The following is a 27,221-nucleotide window of genomic DNA, read 5'->3' as shown; positions in this document are numbered from 1 at the left end:
CAGTAAGTCTCATGAAGATGGAAGCCAACCAGTATTCAGCTACAGTCAAAAGTGCTGCAAGCAGTTTGCTTTCATTCTCTTTGCACTTTCATTGCACTCTTCAAAATTAGATAGATTATTGATTCATACTTCCAAACAGCCTGTTTGGGTTGGAAAGCAGGTACGACAGTAAAACACCTATTGTAACTTGTCTTTTTCGTCCTCCTAAGAACAATCAATTGCATGAAAAGCTCTAAATTTGATATGGCAGATGTGATCATGGATCCAATTTTCCCACAAAGTACAACAGAATGTTTTGTGGGTAAATGTCTTGATTGCTGTTAAATGCTTATTTGTGCATTACAGACTACGCTGGCGCTCTGAATCCCTTATTGAGAGCCATCTGTGAAATGCTTGTCCAATTTTTGTCCCTGATGTGTTTTTCTCTTATCGTGTGTGTCCGTCATCTCTCGCTCTCTTTTCATCTGTTTTCCCTCAATCAAGCGTTTCTTTTGTTTTTCTAGACGTCCCGGCGTCTCTGCTTTGATTCCCAGGTGTGTTTCAGGGCTAAGGACACTCAAACAGAGAAAGGGCAAAGTTGCACCACATACATACAAGTAGGTAAGTAGGTACAATTGAGCTACAGGGGAGTCATTTGTTCAGTCACACTGTTCATATTGACGCTGGAGTTCTGAAGTATTTTGCCGTCTCAGCAGATCAACTGGATGTTAACTGTTTGTGTGTGGGGAGAAGAGAAGTACGGGTCAAAGCACAGGTATAAAGGCAAATGTCGTAGGGTGCGGCTGTAGTATGTTGACCAGAAATGGTGACACATTTTTTAGGATTGGATGACAGAATCAGGAGGGATGTCCTCTCCTCGCTCACTTCCTCTATTTATTCAGTAGAGGGGTTTTTGTCCTTGGCTTTCAAATTCTGACCAGGCATCATTTAGTTCCATGAAAATCATCTTGGCATATTGTTCATAGGGCTGTCCTGTCGCCTGTGAGGGATGACAGAAGAAAAAAAAGTTTAACCCATAGAAAAATCATCTGACAACATTTTGGCCATATCTAAAGGAGTGATGCAAATGAGTGAAGTTTTCCTTTTGGCAGACACCTGGATATAAAACGCTTTGATCCAACAGGTTGAGCTGTGGCCAGACATTTTAAAGCTGACACAGGCTCTTAGAATTCATGAGCTTCAATATCAAGTCATATGTGACTCTGTGGCTGCAGTCAAAAAACGGGAACTGACATAAAATCAATGCACTCACACAGGGGTGATGAACCTTTGGGAGAAATATGTAGGTGACAAATAAACAACAAACCGGTCTAAAAAACTGACTCTAACGCAAACATATACAACCCCCCAAAAAATTCTCAAACACACAAAAAATGTAAACTACAAATCCCAAATACACAATTCATTCAAATTAATTACTTATCCTCTTGCAACTCCGTTCTGGACACATTTTATTGTGTTCATCAATGAAGTTAGTTCAGTTTTATGTTTCCTTGTACACATTACCTTTTGTCCTACTAAATCAATGTGCCCTTGTTCCTTTTTACAGAGTTGTGTCTTCTTTAGATCAAATCGCCGATCTGTCTCATGCAATAGAAGTTATAGCTAAGGAAACCGGTGAGGCTCTCGTGCTTCTGTCGAGTGAACTCACCTCTGTTAGACTTTTAGCTTTACAAACAGAGCAGCTTTGGATTGTCTTTAAGCAGCCCAAGGAGAAATGTGTGCTGTCATTGGTTCTGAATGTTGTACCTTTGTGCAAGACTTTAATGCTACGATTGGTGGTATAATTAACCACTTTCATTATACTGCTAAAGCTGTTCACCAGGATAGTAGTTCTTTACTTAATTGGTTGAAAACTGCTTTTGGTTCAATGGGTCATCGTGCTCTTGATGTGCTAATCATTTTGGTTGTTTTCATTGCATTACTCTCTTTCTTTATATCATGTGTGAAAAAGCTAATCTTTAGTAGATGTTAAATATAAATGTCTCTCAATCATATGGCACTTGTATTTTTTCCTTTTGACTTTGCCAACATTACTAATTTATTAAGTCCTCCAGTCATTATGTGTCTCACCTTATCTGGATGGACGACCAGGACTGCTTTGCGGTAGACCTTTTTGACCTGTTCTGGAGTAACCAGGTCAGCCATGCCCACAGACTTCCAGCGTGTCTCCCCCTCCCACAGCACAGTGTGCATGGTGGACAGCAGAGCACGGATGTTACGCTCCTTCCCCTCGATCCATTCCAGAATCTGAGTCACAAACAAGATAGGGAAAGAGAGGGAGCCATTAACTAGTGATGACCAGATATGGAACAATAATAAGCAGAAATGCTTTCACTGATTTCTGGTAAAATGTTTTGAAAGTAGTAATTAGAAGAACCAAAGTTCTGTCATGGGAGACCTACATTGGTTGCCTCATAAACTCTGGAATACACAGAAATGCTTTAATAGCCAAAGATGTTTGAGTGGATGTTGAATGGATTAACAGGTCACACAATCCCAGTGACCTGAACTGCAATTCTACTCAGATGTAGTGATGCAAAAGTCATGGGACTTCATGGTTTTTCTCAAAGAAACTTTCACAGCAAATAAGAACAACAAACCACTCCTTGAATGATTAGAACACAGATGTTGCTCAACATCACATCAGAAAAAAGCTCCTGCCTTTATTTTCTCAGGGTCCATCTCTTTGGCCATCTCCTCCTTCCTCATCTCTGCTATAGTCCTGGGCCCTTTCTTCTCTTTGGCCCCTGCAAAGCCCTGACCAGACAGCAGGTCATCAAAGTTGGCATTTGCGACTTTGGGCTTAGAACCTGGGAAAGAGGAACGCAAACAGCAAAGACAGAAAACAGACTTTTTTAATGCCATTTTAAGCTACTTACTGTCCTGCACTATATGCTACAACGTGAACTACTGACTACGAGATTAACTCCCACAAAAGTATAAATGGGCTTAGTACTTTATGTAACCGATAACTATGTAGAGAGGAGTAATGCAACAGATATAACAGGTCAGAAATATGGCAGTTCATGTAAATTATTTTGTGCATACAAGAACTTAACAAATTCACAACTGAGCCACACTGTTTTCATCATAAGAAACAACATCTAATCCACATCTCTTGCTCACCCATGCCAGCCTGTACTTTGGCCCCAGCGCTGGGCGAGCCTCCCCCCATTGCAGAGAAGCTGACATTGTAGTTGGGTCGGTTCAGGGGCGACGTGTGAGTCATGGGGGTGTGACTGGGGCTGGGCTTTGGCTGCGGGGCAGGGCCCTGTCCTTGGTGTTGCCATCCTCCACCGGCTGCAGCACCTGGCTGCCACGAGGGGAAGCCGGCTCCTGTCTGGGGCTGCCACCCTTCTGCATGCTGGGGAGACGGAGGAGGTCGCGATGGGGAGCCCATGGGAGGGAGGGAAGGGGCAGTTCCAGTAGGAGTGGTGGGTTTGCTGGAGAAGCCAGGTCCTGCTAATGCAAAGGACATGTATTATGACATATATTAAGGTTGAAAAAGCAAGGGCTAATTTGCTACAATATATTTCTAGTGACTGACCTCCAAGGCTTCCTCCGAGGTTTCCTATGTCAGCAAACGGGTCCAGGGTGTTTGGCTTTGTTTGGTGGGTGGGGGTGCTGTGGACCGAGCCTGTTGGGCTAGTAGTGGCTGACCGACTTCCCATACCAAAGCCTGCTCCTGAATAAATCAATAAACAATTCATATATTTGTATTCCCTTCATTTTGTCTTCAGCATTAAGTCCCACCAGCTTCCATGGATGAATAGATACAAATGGCTTAGGTGGTTTCCCCAATTTAGGTACAAGATGAACATTTAGTGCTGTTGTGGTTTATGTAAGTGTGTGTGTGCGTGTGTGCGTGTGTGCGTGCGTGCGTGCGTGCGTGCGTGCGTGCGTGTGTGTGTGTGTGTTTGCGTTACTGGTTTCTACCTGTGCTTGTAGTGGCAGGTCTGTTCCAGTCCCATCCTCCCTTTGCATTTTGCTGTTGAACATTGACGGATGGGTTGGTGGGCGGGACGGGAGAACTCCGGCCTATTCAAGCACATAAAGGTTTGTCACACACTGAGCTGAAAACACAGTGACTCACCCCACACAGCCTGAGAAAATAATAACAGGGTTGAGTCTCATGAGAGGTGTCATTAGAGGGCAGTTTGATGTCTAAATGAATTTAGTTGTTAATTTTTGGAAAACTGAATATACTGTTGAAATCTCCTTGCTGGAAAGGAACAGATAAAGTATATCGTTTTTATAGTTGAAAGAGAGGTCTGCAACCTCTCCTACAAATGTACCAGGCCTGTTTAGACCTGTTTTCTAAGCATTACTGCATGCTCAGGTTGGGCTCAGCCCAGGAATATAAAACTGTCAATTTTAAATTGAGCATGATACATTGATTAATAGGCCTACTTATACAGTAATGTTATTGTTGTCTTGCTTCAACATGCACACACTGCTCTGTAATGGTTAGAAGTCTAAAAAAATGTCTTGAAAATGTAGCTGATGGGTAAGTATTCGTGCTGGGGGTGAAATATCAAGCCAATGCATTATCTACGTGTACTAATCAGACAGGCTGCAAATACTCAGCAGACATCATGCAAGCCCATACATTTCCACACAGCAGCAATAGAGAAAAAAAGGCAAAACCAGTGTGTGAGTGAGCAATAATAGAGCACAAAAAAATGAGAAAGGAACAAGTTATTTAAAAAAAACAGGGTAGTCTAATGAATCTTGGTGGAAAAAATAAGTTTTAGAAGTTTTAGCCAGAGTGGATGCACAGAGACAATGACGATGCATGTTAATGTGTTAAGGTGTGGCAGTAGACTTGCAGATATTGCATAACGTGCCTTACCCTGATATGGGCTCTTTTATTGCATCCAAAATGCTGTGAGATTGTGCAGCAGAAGCATGCCTTACCCAAGCTTGTAGGTTGCAGGGTGGGTGATGGAGAGCGAGCAGCATGCAGGAAGGGGTCTGGCTGTCCTACATTACCTGGTCCAAGGAATGAACCCATCATGTCCTGAGGCTTAGGCATGGGACCGGTTCCAAAGGGATCAAATGCTGAGGGATACAAACATACCCACCATTGTTATTGTCTTACTCTTTTTTTAATAAGATAATCATAACTGGTTTTCCATGTGCCAAAATGAAAACAACTTTAACTTTAGATGTTATTGTCTAACATTCTGATTTCTATTGTTTGCGTAACTGAATTACATTTTGTGAAATATCCAAAATGATATTCTTCTTACTGACTCTTCTTAGAATACTATTTGCCTGATTTCTCTAAAATATTAAAACAAATAACATACATATCATGACACAGGTATGAGAATTTGAGAATATTTTTATGCATTTATATATTAATAATTATTAACTTTATTAGCTCATGAAAAGCATGGGAAGAGGAGATTTAGTGTGCATATCATCCGATGTCATCTTTGAGAAACACTTGAAAGCACCAGAGAGAGCTATTAAAGGGACCTTGTGTTCAGATTGTTTTGTCAGACTACTATTTCTATTTTTAAGTAAGAACTTTCCTACTTAATTAACCATATCAGTCATCGGAAAATCACTGAAGCCCTAAATGTGAATCGAGCAATCTAAACTTACTTTGAGCAATATCAAATTTGATTATTTGTTTTAGGGTTGTGTTTCAAATCAAATGTACTTTTAAACTTGGGATCTTACCTGTTGGCGCAGGGGAGGGACATGGCGAGGCAGTGTTTGGGGCTACTTTATGTGGTGTTGACTGGGCAGATGACCCCCCACTGGTTGGCTGGGGTGGGCCCCCAAACAAGTCCCCTAGGAGGTCAGTGGTTGCGGCTGCAGCAGACGGGGGATGGGAGGAAGGCCGGTTGATCTCCTCCCCATCAAGGCCAAGAAGATCCACTTCCTCTGCGGGTGCAGGTGTGGCAGACATCGAAGCAGGGGGTTCAGGTCTCTGGGGCGCGGTGCTGGCGTTGCTTCGCTGGCTGGAGAGAGAGAGCATCTCATCATCCGAGGGCTCGCTCTCCTCACCGTGGCCTCGACTGTCTGGACCTCCGTGAGGCCGACTTGGCTCTGCAGGTGTATGAGATAGAGGAAAGAGGTAGAGAAAGAAAGAGACAGGAGACGTTTAATGAATTACCAAATGAGACAGGCATGCAAAGTGAAGAAGGTAGAGAGAAATAACAACGCAGACAAGGGAAATTAATTGGGACAAAGCAGACAGAAATACAGAGTAGGTTAAGAGGGAAAAGTTGGGCATAATGGGCAACTATGTAGGTCATTTCTGCTACAAGCACCAGCTTTCCTACTGAATCTATGTACTGTGTGCTACAATACTAGGCTGCACACTTTGCAGTTTTCCACTGGTAGCTGCTCTTAGCTACAACAATTAGGGGAGGTAATTTCTATAACAACACAAAAAATCCAAATTCTTTGGGTCCATTAAATATACAGTATGCTTTTAAAGAAGGTATGGGATGTACGTGTGGCTATTAACCTCAGCTAGCATTAATCTAGAGCAATATTTCACTTTGGTAGAACATCTTTAATCTGTACCATTTATAGCTGCACAGTTTTCCCCTTTGCTTTGGCCATCGGGGGAATTACATACAAGAGCAATGTATTCATGTCCCCAGATGTTTGGTATTCATTCAAGAGCCAGTTTAAAATCATCTACCAAAATGAGATATCACTGCATAACAAGGATGGGGTTAATTTCAATTCAATCAATACAGATCGTAAATAGATACAGCCAAGTAATTTACGATTAACAGAAGATTTATTCGTCAATGGGTTCAATGCTCTCTCTACATTTTGGGGAGAGTATGATTGAATTGAACCAATCCCTGGTTAACTTCTCTGACAGGTCTGTCCTCTATTGTCTTACCCTCCAGATCCAATCCCTCCATTTCATCTTGTCGGGACAAAAATGAGAGTTAGTTCATTAGTATGTTATTGTGTCTGCATGTAAATGCATGTTAATGTGTGTTTTTTCATACACTACATCATTCTATCTAAAGTTATGTATTGCAGTTGTGCACCATCTTGCACATTTGTGCAAATTTGTGTATGAGTGTATTGTGCATTTGTAGATGTGTATTATTTGTATCATTTCTATCCTTGTTGACACAATTTTTTTGCTAGCATCTGTTTTTGTACGTAAGGCCTTCTCGTTAGGGTTATTTTAGGTTAAGGGTTAGTAAAGCAGTTCACTGTTTAAGAATTTTCCTACAGCTTACAAACAACAGTTAACAATTAACGTTAGCTATTTAGAATTTACACTGACTGTCAGTCCAGAGGCATTCATGTAGCTACACGTTATGCTATTGAATCAAGCCGAGGTACTTTGCTAGCTTGTATGCTAGCTAGCTAGCTGGTGTCCTGCAAGCTTCTGTTGGATTTTCTCATTGAGGTTGTGAGCTGAATCGTGATACAGGTCCATATTTCTGGCTTAACTTTATAACATACTGCTGCTAATGTATTCCAGTTGTACAATTTGACATCTTTGTCCCTTAAATAAAGATCATACAACAGCTCCAACAGGGCTTTGACAGCACTTCTGTGTCAGAGTCATGACAGATGTTGCTTTAATTGAATATGGCAGTGAATACCTATTTGGTAATTGAGAGAGAAACCCGGGAGTATTTCAGAAAGGCTGATTACTGATTAGACAGAAAGATAAAGGATCACACATTATAACATAGAGCTTCCGATCTAAAGTGGGACGTACAATAGGCCTATGTTATTGATTAAACACGTGTGCAGTCCACATTATTGTTTGTGTGTCATATTTGTCCCCAGTGTACCCGCCCCCACTCTACCAGCAATAGCCAGTGCGTCCTGATGCTCCTGATGGCAGGAGAAGAGCACATTGGGGTTGAGGTCTTTACAGGGGAACTGCTCCCACGGTGGCGTCAGGTCTTTTTGCTTATCCACCCCCTCCACCTCCATGTCCAGTATCACATGGAAAAGCTGGGGATACTTCTCAGGAGAGTCGCATGCATCCAGCTCTGGTCTGAGAGATAAAATGAATGTGTTATAGTGAGATGTTGGTGACAGTATTAAGATATAGTTATTGTAAAGGTGTGTGATTAAATAGAACGTGTGTACTCACTTGTTAAACTTTAACATTGTGGTACCAGGAGCAATGAAGCCTGTGTGGAACTGGATCTGGAAGATCTGGGTGTTGGACACCTAACAAAAGCAGAATAAATAGCATACCAAATTGCATCAATAGTCAAATGTACTGCAGACTTTCACTGTACAATTATCCTACCTGTATGCACAATGTTTTGTTAGGTTATGTCATGTTCACTCACTGAGGAATCGCATGTTGCTTTGCTTAGAATCTGCTTTCGTAGGTTTCGTCTAAATTTCTATGACAGCATTTTATGTATCACCTGATTTCTGGAATATAGACTTTGCTCAATAAAGTTTTTTGTCCAGCTGTAAAGAGACTGGTTGTAAACATGTCCGCTTAAAACCATTTTCCCAAATGGATTTATACAGTAATTGAAAAATAAGGTGAACTGCCAAGTTATTACCTAGAAGTCAGTTAGATTTTAGTAGGTTATTCCTTGGACCTAAGACTACTGTTAAAGCCTTAGTCGCATGCACACACACTTTTACAATTCAAATAATACGTACGAGGCGGGGCATACAATTTGAAATTAACATCAGCAAATATACTGTTGGAAATAAAATGATTAGATAACTAGAAGAATGGCAACAAATGGCTAAAAATAGAGTTTTTATTTCAGCGTTAACTATGTATAAAAAAGTCTCATTCCCCCAGGGCTGCTGCGAAAGCCACAAATTTATATAAACTAGGCACGTCAGGTTTGTGTTCAGACTCATAATGTACAAATATTCATATAAGTAGCAGCCACACCTGACTGTTTTATGGCTGATAGTTCAATGTGATCTCGTGCAAACAAGATTTTTGTTCTGATTGAGATGTTGATTTCTTCAGTAGACAGACATAGTTTGTTGTTTAATACTTTCAGTATAAAGACTTTTTAGTATACAGCATAGAGCTGATGGAGTTTACCTTGGCCTGCAGACGTCCCCCGATGGTCGACCTCATGTGGTAGACTGAAACAATGACGTCTCCTTGCACACTCACACCCAGAGGGAAAACCACCTTACCCTCTTGAACCCTGTGCTCTCTGGGAATGCAGTGTGTGTTGGAGGGAGAAACAAAACAAATGAGGGTAGAGGAGAAAAGAATAAATGGGGCGGCAATAGGGAGAATAATAATTAAGATGACACAGAGAAAGAGAGTAGAGAATGAGAAGAAAAAGATCACAATGTGTTTCAGGCTCTTTGATCATACCTTCATATACATCACACGCTTCATGAAGTCTTGATTTTTTTGAAGGCTTACACACTTTAAGTAAGATGCCCCTACCTCATCCTCTCATACTCCTGTGCAGTGGTGAAGATCTTTGTCTCCCCGATGAGGACGTCGCAGAAGGGCCGACAGCCACTGCGCTGCTTGTTGAAACAGGGGACCGGAGTTATGGTGAGACCCTTGATCATCACGGGCTTGGAGTGTGGTAGACTGGGCTTCTCTGATACCATGCTGCACACATAGCCTATGTACCTGCATGGAGAAAAGGAAAGATAATCACTCCTATCCTGTGTTCATTTTAACTGTCAATTCCTCCCTTTGTGTTATGTTATGTGTATATGATAAGGGTGATGCTAATGCTGCCATTTCGATAAAACTCTGAGTTCACGTGCACTTAAACTCATGAAGGATGTTGTTAGATGCTCTTACATGGAATGATAAATAATGCAGCTACTGGCTGGCAGGGTAATAAAAAGGCAAAACCATGAGGGTCTGTCAGCTCTGGGGCCTAGGATTTATGCTTAGGCTGAGGAAACTGAGGACTGATGGCTGTATTATTTATGTTTTGATCAGCCTTTGCCCTACAACAGCCAATGGTCTGAAATTATGCTAGAATCTAAAAAAGAAATGCATTGAGAATAAACACATATAATGGTGGAACCCGCTTAATTATCTGAATGTTTTTACTTCGACAGCTTTATTTGATAGGAAACAATTGGATTCAGTGGTAGAGAAAACACAGGAAAGAGAAAGTGTTATTAAAAGAGGCCTCAAAGTCTAAATATCTAGTGTATAACTTCTGCAGATGTTTATTTTTCCTGTCATTTTCTTACACTCTTACTTCCACACTTGGTCAACACACACACACACACACACACACACACACACACACACACACACACACACACACACACACACACACACACACACACACACACACACACACACACACACACACACACACATGTTCAAGGTTACAAACCTGCGGTGTGACGGCCAGAGGCCGGAACCTGGTCTCTTGGCGCTGAGCAGCTGCATTGCAGGAACTGGGTTGTTGAAGAGGTGGCAGAAGCAGAACATGGCACAAACCAAAACACCCGAGGGAGCACGACCGTCCTAAAAACAGACAGTAAAGGAGATACTGAGACACTTCAAATAATGCTGTGTAATTAGTATATTATATAGCTTTGCTTATTAACTTTTTGGTCTTGTCTGTCATACACGTTAACCCCTGCACTACTTTTATTTACATCTTAGCATTGCAGCAATGACAGTGTGAACATGTATAGCTCAATTCACAAAACATAGCTTGTTGTAGATCTGCACTGTCATCCAGCTCTAAGGTGAACTGTTAAAGTAGCCCAGAAGCTACTGTACCTAGCTTTCTACTAAGTCATAGATCAAAGAAGTTCATTTAATATGTGAGTTTAAGGAAATGTCTGATGATGAAAACATTTGCCCAAACAGGCCAACATTTTATGTAACGGTAGTCAAGATCTTTGCACACTGAAAGAACTCACTGTCATAAATTGACTTGGTTCATTTCAGGTTACAAGGAGACAAAAGCATTCTTGTGATCCCAAGCAGAGAAAAACATTTTATTTGGAAAGGAACCGTTTGGTGGAGGTTATGCAAGATGGAGCAATTTGCCAAGCCACAGCCAAACCACAGTAACTTGAAACAACAACATGCTCCACAGTGTACAGTGTGGCTGTCAATGAATGAGAAAAGACAGAAAGGCCTGTTTCATTGAATTCTTCAGTAGTAGTGACTTATTGCAAAACATTTGTATTTAGGGTTTTAGCTGTGCTCAAATATGCCTGAAATTATCAAACCTTTAAAGGGCCACTGTATAGGATCAAGAGGTAGCCTATCTAGGGGTGAGGTTGCAGTTTGCAACCAACAGAAACTTCTCCTGTGTACCTTTTATATTCCTTGCACGTGTCAAGCGTGTAGGACAAATACAATGGGGAACGCTGAAAAGCAAATGGCCCTATCTAGAGCCAGTGTTTGGTCTGTCTGCTCTTAAGTGCTGTGCATAGACTCAAAACCGGTGGTGTGGGATAATAATCAAAACTGCTCCCTAAATATTTAAAGTGTCTTCACTTCATTGTAAACTAAATGAATCATGGCAATGTATGTGTTTAGAAGCAAAAGAAAGGAAGATTCATTTGAGACAATCATTTAAAAGAAATGGAGGACAGGGATGAATATGATGAGTGTCTTCTTACCGAGCAGGTGATGACACACACATTTTTGGGATTCTGTTTGAGCCAGTTGTGCATGTTCTTACACACCGCAAACAGGTTGTGGAGGCTGGGAGCCTGGCGAGAAGGCCAGTTACACTCTGAAACCTGGAAAAAAGAGACAAAGAAGGAATGAGGAACACAGGGATTGACACAGAAACAGACAGATCCAGACATAGAGGCAGAGGCAAATCAAAAAAGCAAAAGAAGGTAGGGGAAAGGGGAAATAAGCAGAAATAGAGGAAAGCAAAAAAAATACTCAGGAGGGGAGGAGAAAAGAAAGGGGGAGGTAAGCAGTAGCAGAGCAACAGAACACGCCAGTTGCCAGAATGAGTCATCTGCTAGAGATACAGCAACTTCCACAAGCAGACAGGGGGCCATCTTGGCCATGTTAACTCAACAGCTTGACTCTTCAGCTTTCTTGGATGTTTCTGCCGGAGGGTGGCAGTGTTTTATCTATAGAGATCCCAAGTATGCATCCCACTTGAAACCAAATCCAGCTGTTCAAAAGTGCTGCATAACAAAGACTACATGCTGAGATAGTCATAACCATAAAGATGGAATAAAATAGAATAGATGGAGCATACAAATTCAAATCCTGCTTTTTAAATGATCATTTAGCTGGGACACTTTGGATGTTTAACCATCAGTTAGATCTTTCATTTAGAGACAATTTGGTAATGATTATTGCTGTGGTGAAGCATGTAAAAAGCATTTTGAATCACTGCTCTGTTACATCTCTTGAAAATTAAAGATTTTTTATGTATACTAAAATATACACCCTGATGTAACTATATCAGTCAAGAGGATCCCCAAAAGTCCATTTAGCTGACTGTTTATATCAAAAATCAGTTAACTGGAAGAACGTTTCTTAATTGGGATGTTGTGGGAAACGGTTGCCAAATTACACATTAAGCAGACACAAAGCAACATTATTATTCATTTTAAGTTGTGTATCCGGCCACCTGATGAATATAAGTCAGATATTTACTTTCCTTTTAGAGTTGATTGTGGTCTCAACTCCTTAGGGAAATATCCAGTCAACTATGATAAATGGATAGTCCCTAACTTTGTCCATCTGCTGTTTGGTGTTGGACAGGTAGCGTACGGTGGGTTTATCTGAGCTTCATCAGGGCATCTGAGAAAAAGCTGCAACATCGATGAAAGCAGTGAGGGTGAACCAAAACTAATGTTGCAGGCTGTAAAACCAAAACAATATGAAAGAGGCTAAAATGCTCTGGAGAGGTGTTGGGTATTGCACAGTTGGGTGATACTTCTCTGTGGGGTTGTCACTAGATTACTTGAAGACATGGCCCCCAGTGGAAAATTATGACTAACTGTAACTTAAATGACAGAGTAGTGGTGAGAAATGATAGGCCCAATTGGAGAAATTAGAGGTTTCCCTCTGGGTGCTCCCATAGTTTATGAGTAGACGTAGCGACAGTCCCCACTTAAAAACACTGGCAGACCAAAAATAGCCATCAAACTGTAAATATGTCCTCATATCTCACTGTTGTGTTGTAATAAAGTAAAAATGGTGCAGACAGTATCACACTCACCCTGTTGGAGAATTTGGCGCCGCGGTAGTTACGCTGTGATAGATTGAAGACAGTGTAGTGGTCGGCATGGCGACTGTCCAGGAAGGAGCGAATATCCTCTACATGGTTCTGGTAGCCAATCTGCACTGACTCTGCTGGGTAGGTCATCACTGAAAATAAAATACATCATTCAGCTGCTGGATGTTTTGAAGAGTTTCATGCACTGTTGGTGCAGATGTTTACATACACAATATATAAGATCCTCCATCTTTTATCTGTCTTTACAATTTTTCTTCAATAAGGGAATCGAAATTTGAAATGTGAAGAGTAGGTCTACATTCAAGCATGAACGTCAGCCGCTGCACACAAAGCATTATGGGATAGAAGCCCTCCGGTGTCAAATGTCCAGCTGACTATGTTCTCTAAAGGACACACTGCTGCTCCAAACTCATGAGCATTTGAAGCTTGGAGCAATGTGAGAATTAGAGATGAGAACAGAGGGAAAGCTGAGGGTGCAGCTGTCTATTTATCTGAATGTGTTTATGCTTGTGCATGCTAATACAGTGTAGGGATCATACATGAATCCTGATTCTCTTGTATTATGCAGATAAAACGCATTTTTACCTGCTCATCTGTTAGGTTTTCTACATTGTTTTATTTTCCTTAATCAGCATCTTACTCTGAGAATCATGCAATTAAACACACAATTCAGCCATGTATTTCCATGCACCAATCGTGATTTAGAAACGTTTTGATATCGATCTTATGATAGATGTTGGGTTGTTTGGTCTTTGTCAATTAAATCAGACCAAACCAAAACAGTCCTGAATCAATCTGATTATGCTATGCATTTGTGTGTGAAATTTATAATAGATAATAATTAACACCTTTTTGTACTTTGATTGTTGCTTATTTAGTCATGGGTGATGTTATAAAGAATCACTTATGATTTGAACTTTCAGGGTGTTTAAATGCAGCTTTTTTAATTGTGAGTTTTGGACACATTCATTATTTCTACAGACAGTGTTTTGCATCTACACACACAACTCACTAATGCACACATGAGCTACAACCAAACGTGTTTACCTATGATCCGAGATGTGATGTAGGCAATATCCAGCTCCCCTTTAGTGTACCTGTAACAAAGACAGATTTTTTAATAGAATATTTTTCCATGCAATTCTCATGACACAGAGAAAAGTAAAAGAGGATTACAATTAAAAGTTATGACGAACTTTGGCAATATTTCTACCACAGAGATTGTCCACTTAACAAATCCTTGATATTTGCACAGTATTTTTTTCACCATTGCTCTGTGTTGTATTACCGGTGTTATACAGAAGGCCCTTGTGTTGACTGTTTCAAACAAAGTAAGCATTAGTCAAGAGAGTCAAAAGATGCCCTGTTCATGAAAAATATCAAATCATTAAAAAGAGGAGATCAATGCATGACCAAGGTTGTTCCATCTGCCTCCAGCTGCCGATGCATCAGGCTGCATGTCATGCATATCCAAGTAATTAGACTCAACAGGCTTTAGAGCAGAAGCTTCTGCGTGTCTGGCTTTGGGGAAGTTGTCTTTTTCAAGCTCACCACACTAGGCTGATCAGCACGGGATCAAAGGAATACCATATGTGAATTCTTCAAATGAGCATCATTGCCTTTCATTGCTAAATTTAGCTATCCCATATGGAGGTTTTTTCAAAACTGTGAGAGCAGCTGGGGTGCACACACATACAAGTAATCTCTATGCACCACAGAAGTGAAGGAAAATAGTGCATATGAAACACCATGAGGCAGGTGCAGAGTGGAGTGTAATTATTTTTAACGGACTAACTGAACTTCTAATTTCTTATATTTGAAAAATCATTTGAAAAATGTTTTTAGCCAACAGCAGCAGGTGGTTCGACTACTCACTGCACTGCAGTTATTATGCAAAACACATTAGTAGGCTAATGTGCATCAGATTGAGTTGACGTGTTGCCTATAGTGAAAATCCCCCAAGCAGGGCTGATCTGGGTTCATCACCTCTGTGTGGTCATGGAGGATGCCATATGGCCCTGATTCAATCCTCGACCTGGTTACGTAATGCAGTGCTACTACAGTCTGCTTAGGAGCCAGAGCAAGAGCGTGTCCTTGGTTTTTTTAGTGTTCAACATAAAGACATTTTCTTGATATTATGATTCATCTTACATCATCATATATGTCAATTCCCCCCCAAAAGACATGTATTTGGTGTGCGATACAGACAACTGCTAATAAAACAAACAACCCAAGTTAAATCCATCCAAGCTGTTGCGTCGGTAAACCCTCCATAATGAAGTAATTGGACCACAGCTCGGGTTTCTATTTTCATCCAATTCTTATTTAGGTTGCAAGAGACCATGTTGTTTATTACCTTGGGGTGAAAATAGAGGAATGTTTGAAGAATGTTAGAAAATACATTTTAAGTGACAAAAAAAATTAAAAAATGCATTGATTTCCACCATTTTATCTTATCCTTTGTTTTGGTCCAGGAAATATATTCCATAAATATGATGTCATCCCTGCTTGTCTCCTGAAATAGCTTGTTGATTATTAAAGGAGGGAAGCCGGTCAGGTGTCAGGATTAAATGGCCGTGGCCAATAGCCATAGAATATGCAAATGAGAGGTCTCCCTGACCTCTTGAGGCGCGAGCTACAGCCAATTAAAATCTACTGCAAGGTGTGGTACAGAGAATGAATAGACGGAGAAGGACACGCCTGGAAAGAAGGGCAAAGTTGACACTGGGGACTTTTCTTCTTTCAGCTAATCAAGCTAGCCAATATACTAGCTGTCTGGGGCTAATGTGTTTCTAACAGCAGCAGTTAATGTTAAATTATTGTTGGGCTTACTGTTATGTGTTTGAATAATAATTCAAATAAATCACTTTTACTGTTGCATATGTTTAAATGTACTGGCATGAGGAAAGATGCAAATTAAATGACTATTCCTCTATGAATTTTGTTACTGCACTAATTTATTTTTTACAATAGCCTACTTTTGGTCAAACTCTCTTCTTTATGGTATCTCATCTTTGTTCTCATTTTTAATCACTATGATTCAATTTGTTTTCCGGTAATGTTTTCACAGTTCCGCTATTGTTTTCAGTCCAACTACTGTCTTTAACCTTTATTAAAAGTGGGTTTAGCTCGCAGCATAGCAGTGTAATTGCACACACAGTGAGGGCAAAGGAGTGACAACAAACACACACACATATGATACTCACAAGCGCCAACACCACAGTGCCTATTGGTAATATTTCCTACTGGAAAGTAAACATTAGGAGCACGAAAGCCATTTTAGGCTTGATTACAGCAGTGGAGAGTTGCCTTTCTGAGTCCCCAGTGACTAAATACACTCTCACACACACACACACACACACACACACACACACACACACACACACACACACACACACACACACACACACACACACACACACACACACACACAGGCTGGATCCTGATGGATAGTAGAGTTGGGTTTTCTACATTCCCTTCATGCTCATCATAATCATAAAATGTTTGCAGTGCAACCCACTGACCCCAGGGTCTGACACTACACAGGACACAACACCTGTTTTTTCATTTCAACACATTTCCCTCGTTTGATGTTATGATTAATTTACTTTGGCCACTGGAAAAAGAGAGGGGGAAAAGGAGTGGGGTGGAGAAATAATTACAGAGAGACAAAGAGAGATGCCAACATAGTGTTTGTGTTAATGAAAAGGGGACAGATGAGAAATAAAAATAAGAGAGGGACAGATAAATGTGTGTCTGGCGGGAGAGGGTGGAGGGTGTCTGGGTGCCGAGTGAGGACACTGTGCCTTTCACAAAACCGGATCAGCCATCCAGACTGAGCTGGACCAATGCCGTTGAGTTTGTCACAGACGGAGGAACACACAGCTGAGCGTTACTGAGAGCTTGGTTTCCCTGCAAAAACTCTCTTCAGCCAGGTAAACAAACAAGCAGGCTGCGTTTAATAATTCAGGAACAGCCTTTTGCCTGGAATAAAGATGAACGGCGGAGAGGAACCAATAAAGTCTAGTTGGGGTGTTAAAAGAGGGCCTTGTTAACAACTAAGCTCGCAGGGTTTTTGCCTTGTATCAAGCAAGCTCTGTGGAATTTCTACTGAAGTCTTCCAACAGTCAATAAACTGAGATGGAACATTCTGTTTAAGATACACATGGTTTGGGCATGTTTATCTGAAAGTTTTATCCCAGTGGACTGCTTCTGCCAGAGGTGGACTCTGGCAGAAAGTATAGAGAAGTAAAAAAAAAAAAATCCTTTCTATATAAAAGCAGATCATTTTGCAAACACATTCTACCGATGGGGTAAACAAAGATTACCAAAGATTTCTTGAAACTAGAATCGAAATCAGGCCTTTAAAAATTACTTTAAAAATAGTATGAAAAATTGAACAATATGTTTAGGCAATAATTCTCTCCTTTTTCCTTAAGGCTGACTAAAACCTGCATTCATTAATGTTTTTAGCCTACTTTGAAGCAGCGCAAAAAGTTAAAAACAAAACATTGACAAAATATTACTTTTGAAGGTTATATGGTGAGCTTGTAAGCTAACAGTTGCCTCTTTACACATTCAGCAGCATACAGTAGAGCAACATTACTATACATTTAGAGTCCACCTAATGAAGTCCAATGTTCACCCTTCGTTTAGACCTCTAAGGAAAATATCTGTCTCTTTAGCTGTTAGATGTTCACTTCCTCTGCTGTTTAGCACTGAGAAGGGTTGGTAAGGGGTTTGAAACAAGGTTGATGAGAGCACTGAGGTGAATCAAAACAGTAAGGTTGTGGACTGTAAAATAAAACCAAAAAGTTTGTTGCTTAAAACAATTATTTATTTTAGATAAGCTAGACTAAATTAAGACATGATCACTTCCTTGAATTGATGTTATGATTAATGTATTTGGACGATGGACAAGAGAGGGAAATTGCTCTTGAGTGGAGAAGATTTACAGAGGGACAAAGAAATATGTCAGCCAAGTTTAGTAAATGATTTGGGGCCAAAAATGAATATAAGTGAGAGGGGAAAAGAGAGAGAGAGAGAGAGAGAGAGAGAGCAGCCTCCTTTGCAGTGTGATAGAGATCAGCCGACCTCTCAGGAATACATCATTAAATCCTGCGGCTCGTTATCACATCTCTCTAATTAACTGCTGACTTTGTTTCCAAGTTTTGTGGAGCGAAAACTGGGAAACCGCTATTGACAGTCAATGGGCAGGACCCAGAAAAGCATGCTACTCTATCTATATAATCCTGTCTGTATGCTTGGAACTGCTCTGTAGATCTACTTTATTGTCTGTTGCACAGCTCAGCTCACAAGATGTTTATTAATTTATTTATGAGGGCAATAAACCATAGAGTGCACCCTCAAACTAAGAAAATTACTTGTATTGTCACAGTCATCTTTTTTGTCCTTCCATCTCTAAATAAATCTATTAAATGTTATGCATACACCAGCACAGTTAACTCTCAAGTGTGTCAGATCACAGCGGGGTAGTTTATGTTGACAGTTTCAAAGTGTACTGCACTAAACTGTGGCACATTATTGTACCTCTCCCCATCTACCTTTCCTTTCCAAAGGCTTTTAGCCAGTTGCCACGGTAGCCTGCCTCCTGCCTCCCCCCCCATTATCGCAACCACCCACTCACACATACATATACAGTCAACACACAAACGCACACCGCCACACACAGGGCCTTAATGAAATTAATCCTTCTGTATCAGCAGTGCACTGGCCATTTGGCACAATGAACTGCCATGAATAATTCAGCCAGGAGAGGAAAGACGGCAAAGAGAGGAGAGGAGATGAAGGAAAGGTGGAGCTGAGATGAGGGGTGAGAGGCAGCCGAAAAAAACAGCAGGGGAGCGACATGGACAGGAGAGTGGGAGTTTGCTCAGATGTGAGCAGCAGAGCAGCAGAGACACAACGATCAAACTTGCTGAGTCAATACAGAGAGAAGAGCTGTGTGTGTTCCTGACAATACAGAGGCCCCTTTGTGCGGCCCTGTGCAGATGCCTGTGCACAAACACACTGGGACGACCGAGCCGTGCCAGACTCGGCTACCTCCCTCTTTCCTCCCTCCGTCCACACTGCTCTGTTGCTCCTCTAAAGCTATTAGAGACTTACGTTACACTGTACTCAGCCACTGAAACCACATTCAATTGATCAAAGTAATCCCTACATTTGATAATTATGTGCAAAATCCAACTGTGTGACCAGGTCTGTGCAGTGTGATTCGGGCTGCCGTGAAACTGTTCTGCTTTGCTCTATAAACTGCTCCAAGCGCTCTAATAACACTTGGCACATGAGAGTTCTCACAACAAACAATTCCACAGTTTCAGGTCACACTGTGGGCCCAATCAAGTCTTTATGTAAGACTATACGATATCAGTATGAGGCATTTCTGATGCAATGAATGCATGATTCAACAATATAAATAGATAAAAACATAACACACGTCATCTACTTACGTCATCAATGTTTTAAAAAAGGTAGCCATAGCTGGCCATAGCACTATTACAAAAAAAAAAACAGAGAAGAGGAGGAATGTGTGACTTTGGTTTAGACATGTTTTTCAGCAGTAGCATTATAGCTCACCAGCGTTTTCTGGTCAAATTTCGTGTCATTTTGTGATTGTTTGGTTCGTAGATGTGGGTTGTAGCAGCTGTCACATTATGGGATTGGGGTCACAGAAGCACCTTATTTGTATTTCTCTCGCAATTTTCAATGGCTAAGCCCACAATTGCACCGTGTAAAGAGGCCTTAAAACGCTCAAGGATTTTTGCTCATCAATACACAATATCTAAGATATGAACCAGGCCCAACCTCTATCGTCTACTTGCAAAGCTGTGGCATTGGCACTTTGTGATCTGCTTTAGGATTTAAGATCTTCAAAAGGTGGGGGCGAAAGGATGGAGATCTTGACCAGAAAGAGAGGGAATAGTGATGTAGAGGCTGAAAGAAAAGAACACAATAGTACAGTACATCATGTGAATGAATGCAGCGCTAACTTACGTGGCAACCTGATGCATGACCTTGGTGGAGGTGTCTTTCAGCGTGTCCTTCAAGTTGTCCTTGAAGTTGCTGAAGAACTTCCCAGCTCCTCCCTTCACCATGTCCAACAGTCCTCCGCCATAGTTGGCATCCATATCTGGGGACAGAGGACCATAAACCAGTCAGAATCCGGAGGGAAACTAAATATATACGTACACTCAGGATGCTAACAGAAAGGCACACTTTAATGTTAACATACAGATGTCTTTCAAGCATCTATACATTACTAATTAAATAAACATGATTCTTCAATCACAAACTGGAGTTTAGAGGTTTTCATTTGACTCAAATGATGAACATATGAGTCACTGCACAACACACCAAGTAAACACATGTGTAAGTGTAAAGAAATGATGGACAAGGACACAGCAGACAAGACACACATAAATCAGACCATCTGGAGCTGTGCATTCGTACGTGTTTGATTGCACTGTAAAAAGTAGACCCAAGTGTTGGAACAGACCCGAGTGTCATATATTAGTCGCTACCCCTCTGGTGATTTGAGATTTTTTCTCTCTCTGTCTCTTTCTGTGTCTCTCCCTGTCGTATACTTTACACATAGCAACCACAGTTGCATCAGTGAGGTGTTACTTGTCAGTGCTGATAAATCTACAGACATTTAACAGGTTTGGGTTGGACTTGGAATTGTTTAGTTGTAATGAGATGTTAAGATGTTTTTTTGTTTTTTTCTAATATTATCATTATCATTGTCCATTTGTGTAAAAGCAGGGTATTTAGTGCCAAACAGGCAAAAATAAAGAGATAGCGAGAGAGAAGTCTGTGTGTTGCATTAGCTTAGAAAGCCAAACCCTGCTTTATGATCAATGAATTTGTGATCGGCTGTAGCGTTCTCTATTCCACACAGTAACTGTGTTTACTTTCTATCATTAGCTTTATGTTTTGACTGACAGTGGGAAGGTCTGCCTTGTGTTATAACTAAATATGAAACGACCCTGATAAAGGCCACAAGCCGGCTGATCTGGTTTTAGTCTTTCCTTAAAGTTGTTCTATATACTAGTGTTGGTGGACTTTTGACCTCTCCTTCATATGCAACTGTTCCATTTGTTCAACAATATCAAAAATCTATATTTGCATCAGAAACTTTTAGAAGAGAATGCGTGCAATCCAATGCTCACCATAGTGTCTCTTTAGCGTACCTTTTAGCTACATTGGCTATGTTTGTAGGCTTCATTTATCCCCCTAAACCATTAAACACAACTGTAAATACACTTAACCGTCGGTAATGGGAGCTAAATCTTGTTAAAAGGTAGCTTCTCAGAATCCCCAATTATCCAGAAGAAGGCTTCTTCATCGTGATAACATTGTGACCTTGTATCAGTGACATCTGTTCTGCCTGTATTACTCTTTGAAATGTCCAAGTTCAGCCAGACATGCTCATCCAACCATAACTGGAAGAGGTAAAGTTGAGGATGCTATCATGGTGAGGCTGATGGTTCATAATGATTAGACAGTATGGTTTCATCAGCTGGTAGTTGGCTGCAATTTGTGGGATGTTATTGCCACTAAAAAACAACTTAAGAGGAATAACTAATTGGCTATTACAGGCCACATTTGCTTTATGCTGCTGGGCCACTGTGCCTTATTATGTACGGACCTATTAGTTATTATATGTGCCACTTTAAGATTAGCTGTTCGTTATAGTGAGAAAGCCACTCTGTGTAACCAAAGCAATCATATGTCATTGGATTGATTTTAATAGCAGCCTTTCACACTTACTCACAAAGACATTACAAATACTTACTCTGATGAAATGTACTGGCAGATGAGACAAAGTTTCCAGGTTTATTATAATTAGTAACAGCTTTTCACTGCTTTTACTACTTACATCTACGTGTGATCCCTCCTTTTGTCCCTCTTTCCCCGTCTGGTTCGCTCTCTTTCTCCTGATTCTTCTCACACTTAATTTAGAGTTTTCATCTCTGACTGAACAAGCCTGAAATATATGACAGGGATCTATTTTTTCTGAAAAAAAAAAATCCTGCTTGAACTCATTCTGTATGATCAACTTTCTGTATGATCAACAGAAAGATCCAGAACTCAAATGAAACTTATCCTATGGTAATTAAAATGACCACTGAATGGGCACTCACAACGTGGCTGTAGTGTAGTAATGGTCGCATTAAAAAAGGTTTAATACAGTACCTCAAAAATAATACAAAAGGCATCAGGGTCTCAGACAGACTTTTCATTATCTGCTCAACAGTGTGTCCCTGTCTTTAGCCCAAGGAGATAAACATTTCCACTAAAACTGGGGTTTTCACTTGAAGACAAAAGGGAAGCACAATATAAAAGTAACAAAAAATAATTTAGGCCTAGTACTGCACCCCTGACATTATCACATCTGTGCTTTAAACCTTGAAACCTTTAGGTGAAAGCAGGCCTTGTTTTTTGTCCTCTGCATTTTTGTGTGTGCGTCATTTCATATTTATCTATCTGAGGAGTGTGTCAAAACTTGGTAAGAAAGAAAGAAAGAGAAGATAACAATAGAAATAGCTGAGATCCCCAATAAAACTCATGTTCCTTGTTTTCTAATGCCTAACCCTGTTAACTCTACTGCTGACTGAATTTAACTTCTTAATCATTTAATTTGTTGATTGCATCCTGGGCTAATGCCATGCATTCACAATTGAACCTTAATTTGCCAAGGGTTAGATTAGTAGATCAATATCACTCTCATGTCTGTACACTAATATGAAACTACAGCCCGCAGCTGTTTGCTTAGCTGCTTAACACGTTTGTTTGATCCATACAAAAATGTAGGGATAGTCAGAAGGTTTGTTTCATTGTCTTTGGACACAGGCGGGCCAGCTGTTTCCCCTGGTTCCAGTCTTAATGCTAAGCTAAACTAACCATCAGCTAAGTCTGATTCTTCTCCTTAACTCTCTGAAGGAAGGGAGTGAGCATATTTCTCAAAATGTTGAACTTTTCCTTTATCATGGCAGCCATATTGAGCTTGTCTAGCTTGAGGATTACAAAGTGAAATGCTTCCCTTGCATGTGGGCTATAAGTTTTGGTCTATTTTTAACCTGCTTACTATGCAAATTTCCCAGTGAGCATGACAGAATGTATTAGGAAAACCTGGATCGTGCTCTGCCTTGAACTCAAGAGCTATGTGAGCTTGACCTGGATCTGCCAATGATGTTCAGATACCTGTACAGGTAAAGAAGTATCTGTTATGATTAAGAAAAAAAACATGCTTCAAATAAATCTCGCTATTGTGAGAGCAAAAAACAGGACCAGGCCAATAGCTCAAACCTCCTCCCTACTCGACCGCCTCCTATCGCTTTCACAGTCAACCAATAGGAACAGAGAGAGAGAGAGGGAGAGGGAGAGAGAGAGAGAGAGAGAGAGAGAGAGAGAGAGATGACTGGAGGAGAGGAGAAGAGAAAGATTGTTCTCGTAATGTCCAGAGGGATCAGTGGGCTGTCTGATTTGTCTCCCTCCTCCTACAGCCCCAAACATTTCTACCCTAATATCCGACCTGGTGTGAATGACACAGATGGCCGCATGCACGCAACAATAAAGCTTGACATGCAAGTGCACTGCCCTGCGCCTTAATATAAGGGCTACTACACTGTGCCGGGCCGTGTTGTGTCCTGGACCTAAACGACTGGGGTGTCAACCCTGGACTCTAATCTGCTTAATTATAGATGTGTATGATTAACTATCTACTAAACAGCTTAACCAGAGGAGAATCCCAATGCTTTTAATTGGCACGCAAGCTCCTGCAGGCTGCTAAATGCATGACAGGTTGGTTAAAAGATGTGTCAAACTGCAGGTGCAAGCTGATTTTGTATAAATGTCTGGAATTCTTAACAACCTTTTTACCTTTACATTGGTTTTGAAATGCTTGGCCTAGTTTTAAACTATGGAGAGGCAAACGTGCCTGGATGAACTTGGATCCATAAGCAAGACTACATTCCTTACTATGAGCATTCTTCAAAACAGATTGTGCAACCTAAGCATTAGAATTTGCAAAACAGAGGAGTTTATTAGCCTTAGGGTTGAGAAATGAGCATGTTGAAGGTTGATGTTGCTGTCAGTACCCTAGTTAGGATATAAGCTTGGGTTAATAGGCAACAAATACTAATGCAATGAGGATCACAATGTTTGATGTCGCCTAATACTATATCTAACTATTTTTGTCAGTTATATTCAACCTCAGTCTTTAAATTAGAGTATTTTATAACACAGTAATAGGCTATAAATCCTGAGTGGTACTCCTCTTTGGACCAGCAAAATTTGTAGATGTTAGCAGTGTTTACTAGTTTATGAAATGACATTTAGAAAGTTGACATATAGTCTGAGCTAGTGGCTTGTTTTTTGGCGACCCCTTGCTTGTGATCCCTCCTCAAAGGTTACATAGATCCATGAGTTGTGAGATTGTTTTATAAGAATATCTGTAAGATACAGACATAAATACTGTTTCCTTAAGTCCTGTTGCCAAATCGATGGCTATTAACCCTTTTTTAATAAGTGGCCTCTATTTGATAATCTCTAAACAATATCAATGGCTATTTTAGCTCCAATTAGGTTTGTTTATTTCCTTTTTATTATCCAACTGGGTCCACTATGCAGTGTCATCTGCTCTTATGTCTTACATATTTGTTTCCAATCCTGAGTATGATACTGCGTAAATCAATAACGGCGTGAATGAATACCTTTGCTAGTTCAATTTCTGCTCTCCTGCATATTATGTGCTTTATCTCTATTTTATGTTGTATCTATTTTTCTGCATATCTATTAGCTGGTCTATGTGCCTCTCCGTCTGTGGCCAGATGGATGTGGGAGTGTGCAAACTGGTGAGCCAGTTACAGTGACAAACCTTGCAAAAATACAGACACCAGGGGGAGGCTCTGATACAGGCTCCATTAGCTAACACAGCAGCAGCACAGAGCCAAGCCACTCACAGTAAGAGAGAGCGGGACATCAACCGAATAGAGAGCTCTCAGCATTGCCAGAAAGATCAATGGACGTGTCTCCCTTCTTCTAGAGTGCCAACCCCTTACCCCTCAGTATCAGGCTGTTTGTGAATGGGACAGATGGATACATAGACACACACAGACAGAGACAGGCACACACGTACATGAAAGAGAGCATTCGTAAGGCCTGGCAGACCAGACAGACATCTGACACTGGAGCCCCCACACCTCCACCCTCCCTATCACCACCAGCCCCAATCCCCTTTCCTCATTGACCCTCCTCATCCAGCTTCTCTTGTTTCACACTAATTTCCCTCCTTGGAGGCTGGATGACTCAACAGAGCACTGCGGTGAGGCTCTACAGACTTTTACTTCAAACATCCAAAGTAACAGACTTTCCTATCTGTCTATATTTATTGCAATTACTATAATTATTGTCATTATTATGATGTTATATTAGCAGTAACAGATGTAGTAATGCTAATTTTACTGGACTTTTGTCTTTTTTTCTTTGAAACTGCACAGTCAAAGATAAAAACTGAAAAATATTTCAAAAACATGGAGGATCCACAAACACTGACTTGGCTGTTTACATGTGAAACACTTGAATAAGTTACGGAGTTGTAGCTGAGAGATTACAAAAAAAGGCCTGTAGTATTTATTTTCTTCCTCCCACTTATTCATTGTACAATTACATTAAAATACATTAATTCAACTTTATCAAAGTTCATATTGTGTTGACGATGATTTCTTCATTTATTTATGTTTGATAGATAGTGCAGTCTTGTAATCCCCTTTTGGATGGGCCAAGTGTTTAGCATGACACACAAATACAAACTAACTAAGTAGTAAATAGTAGCTACAGTTATTATAGTAGTTGTTGGCAGCGGCAATGGTCTAAAAAGCAGTCGTGACTTTATTCTTCTCAAGAGGCTCTTTTACCCATGAAAGAATTGATCTCATTGAGTAATGAGGTGTCAAAACAAATGAGCTATTATAACTGGATTCAATAAGCCGTGTAGGTGATTTACCATGAGATAAATGATAAATGATTTTAGTTTTAATTGGATACATTAGGCTTATAATATATAATATGCGACCAGTTGACTGAACTTCTGAATTGAGAGTATTTTGTGCTTCCGCTGACTAAAACTTAAACAGGATTTATTCTCTCTTATTGTTTTAACTGCTAACATATATCACTAGTGCAGTTATTGATATACAATTTCACATTTAAAGCCCATATGAAAAAGTAAAAAACGCAGTGAAATGTGGTAATAGTGCTATATATCACTGACCATTGGCTGGTAAATTAGTTTGTATACGCTTTTATATTTTATGTAATTTAATACATTATGGATACTAGAATAGAGAAGAATGTGTTAATAAACATGTTCATATTTTTTTTTTTAAAGTATTAGCATTCATATAAAGACTATATAATATATAGTATATATAAATATATAAAATAATATATATATATATATATATATATATATATAAAAGTCTTTATATATATATATATATATATATATATATATATATATATATATATATATATATATATATATATATAAAGTCTTTATATATATATATATATATATAATATATAATATATTTATATATATATATATATATATATATACTTTCACTATTGTTAGCCACTGCGTTATCCACTGCTAACCCCATTACACCAGGACAGGCACAGGCCACGTTAACGCTGCGTAAAGACATCACATGTTACCCAAGCACTCCCCACGTCAGCGTCCAATCCCCGTCCATTGTTCCCGGAGGCGGTGAGGGCTCCTACCTGAGCTGTCCATGGTGCTGCAGTCCTCCTCTCTCAGCGGGCCTGCCTTCGGTCCGAGGGTGGCCGCTATGGAGCCTGCGATTGTGCCGCTACCGCTGCCGCTGCTGCCGCCGCCGCCGCCGCGCCGCTGCCGCTGCTGCCGCTCCCTCTGCCGACACTGAAGCTATCTCCGCCGCTATCGACCAACTGCAAAGATTCATAGCCATCGTAACTAGTCTTTTTTTTGTAGGCCCCCAGCAAGCTCAT

The 27,221-nt window shown here is 40.4% G+C and overlaps 1 protein-coding gene across 1 annotated transcript; it reads right to left on the bottom strand.

Annotated features, from left to right (window-relative positions):
* Positions 1 to 559: 559 nt before the first annotated feature.
* dnajc6 (DnaJ (Hsp40) homolog, subfamily C, member 6) lies at positions 560 to 27,221 on the bottom strand. Its single transcript, XM_054603243.1, has 19 exons — positions 27,107 to 27,221; positions 26,976 to 27,071; positions 20,184 to 20,319; positions 14,217 to 14,266; positions 13,152 to 13,300; positions 11,578 to 11,700; positions 10,329 to 10,462; positions 9,404 to 9,598; positions 9,044 to 9,161; positions 8,108 to 8,187; positions 7,815 to 8,008; positions 5,695 to 6,066; positions 4,921 to 5,064; positions 3,940 to 4,041; positions 3,551 to 3,682; positions 3,130 to 3,465; positions 2,665 to 2,813; positions 2,074 to 2,250; positions 560 to 979 (listed from the first exon to the last, which is right to left on the bottom strand). Exons 1-19 carry the CDS (start codon positions 27,219 to 27,221, stop codon positions 878 to 880), a joined length of 2,904 nt encoding a protein of 967 aa, XP_054459218.1. The 3' UTR covers positions 560 to 877.

The sequence above is a fragment of the Anoplopoma fimbria genome, chromosome 8, assembly GCF_027596085.1.
Source record: "Anoplopoma fimbria isolate UVic2021 breed Golden Eagle Sablefish chromosome 8, Afim_UVic_2022, whole genome shotgun sequence".
Lineage (NCBI taxonomy): Eukaryota > Metazoa > Chordata > Actinopteri > Perciformes > Anoplopomatidae > Anoplopoma > Anoplopoma fimbria.
Note: the sequence above shows the minus strand (reverse complement) of the source record. Positions and strands in the feature narration are given on the sequence as shown.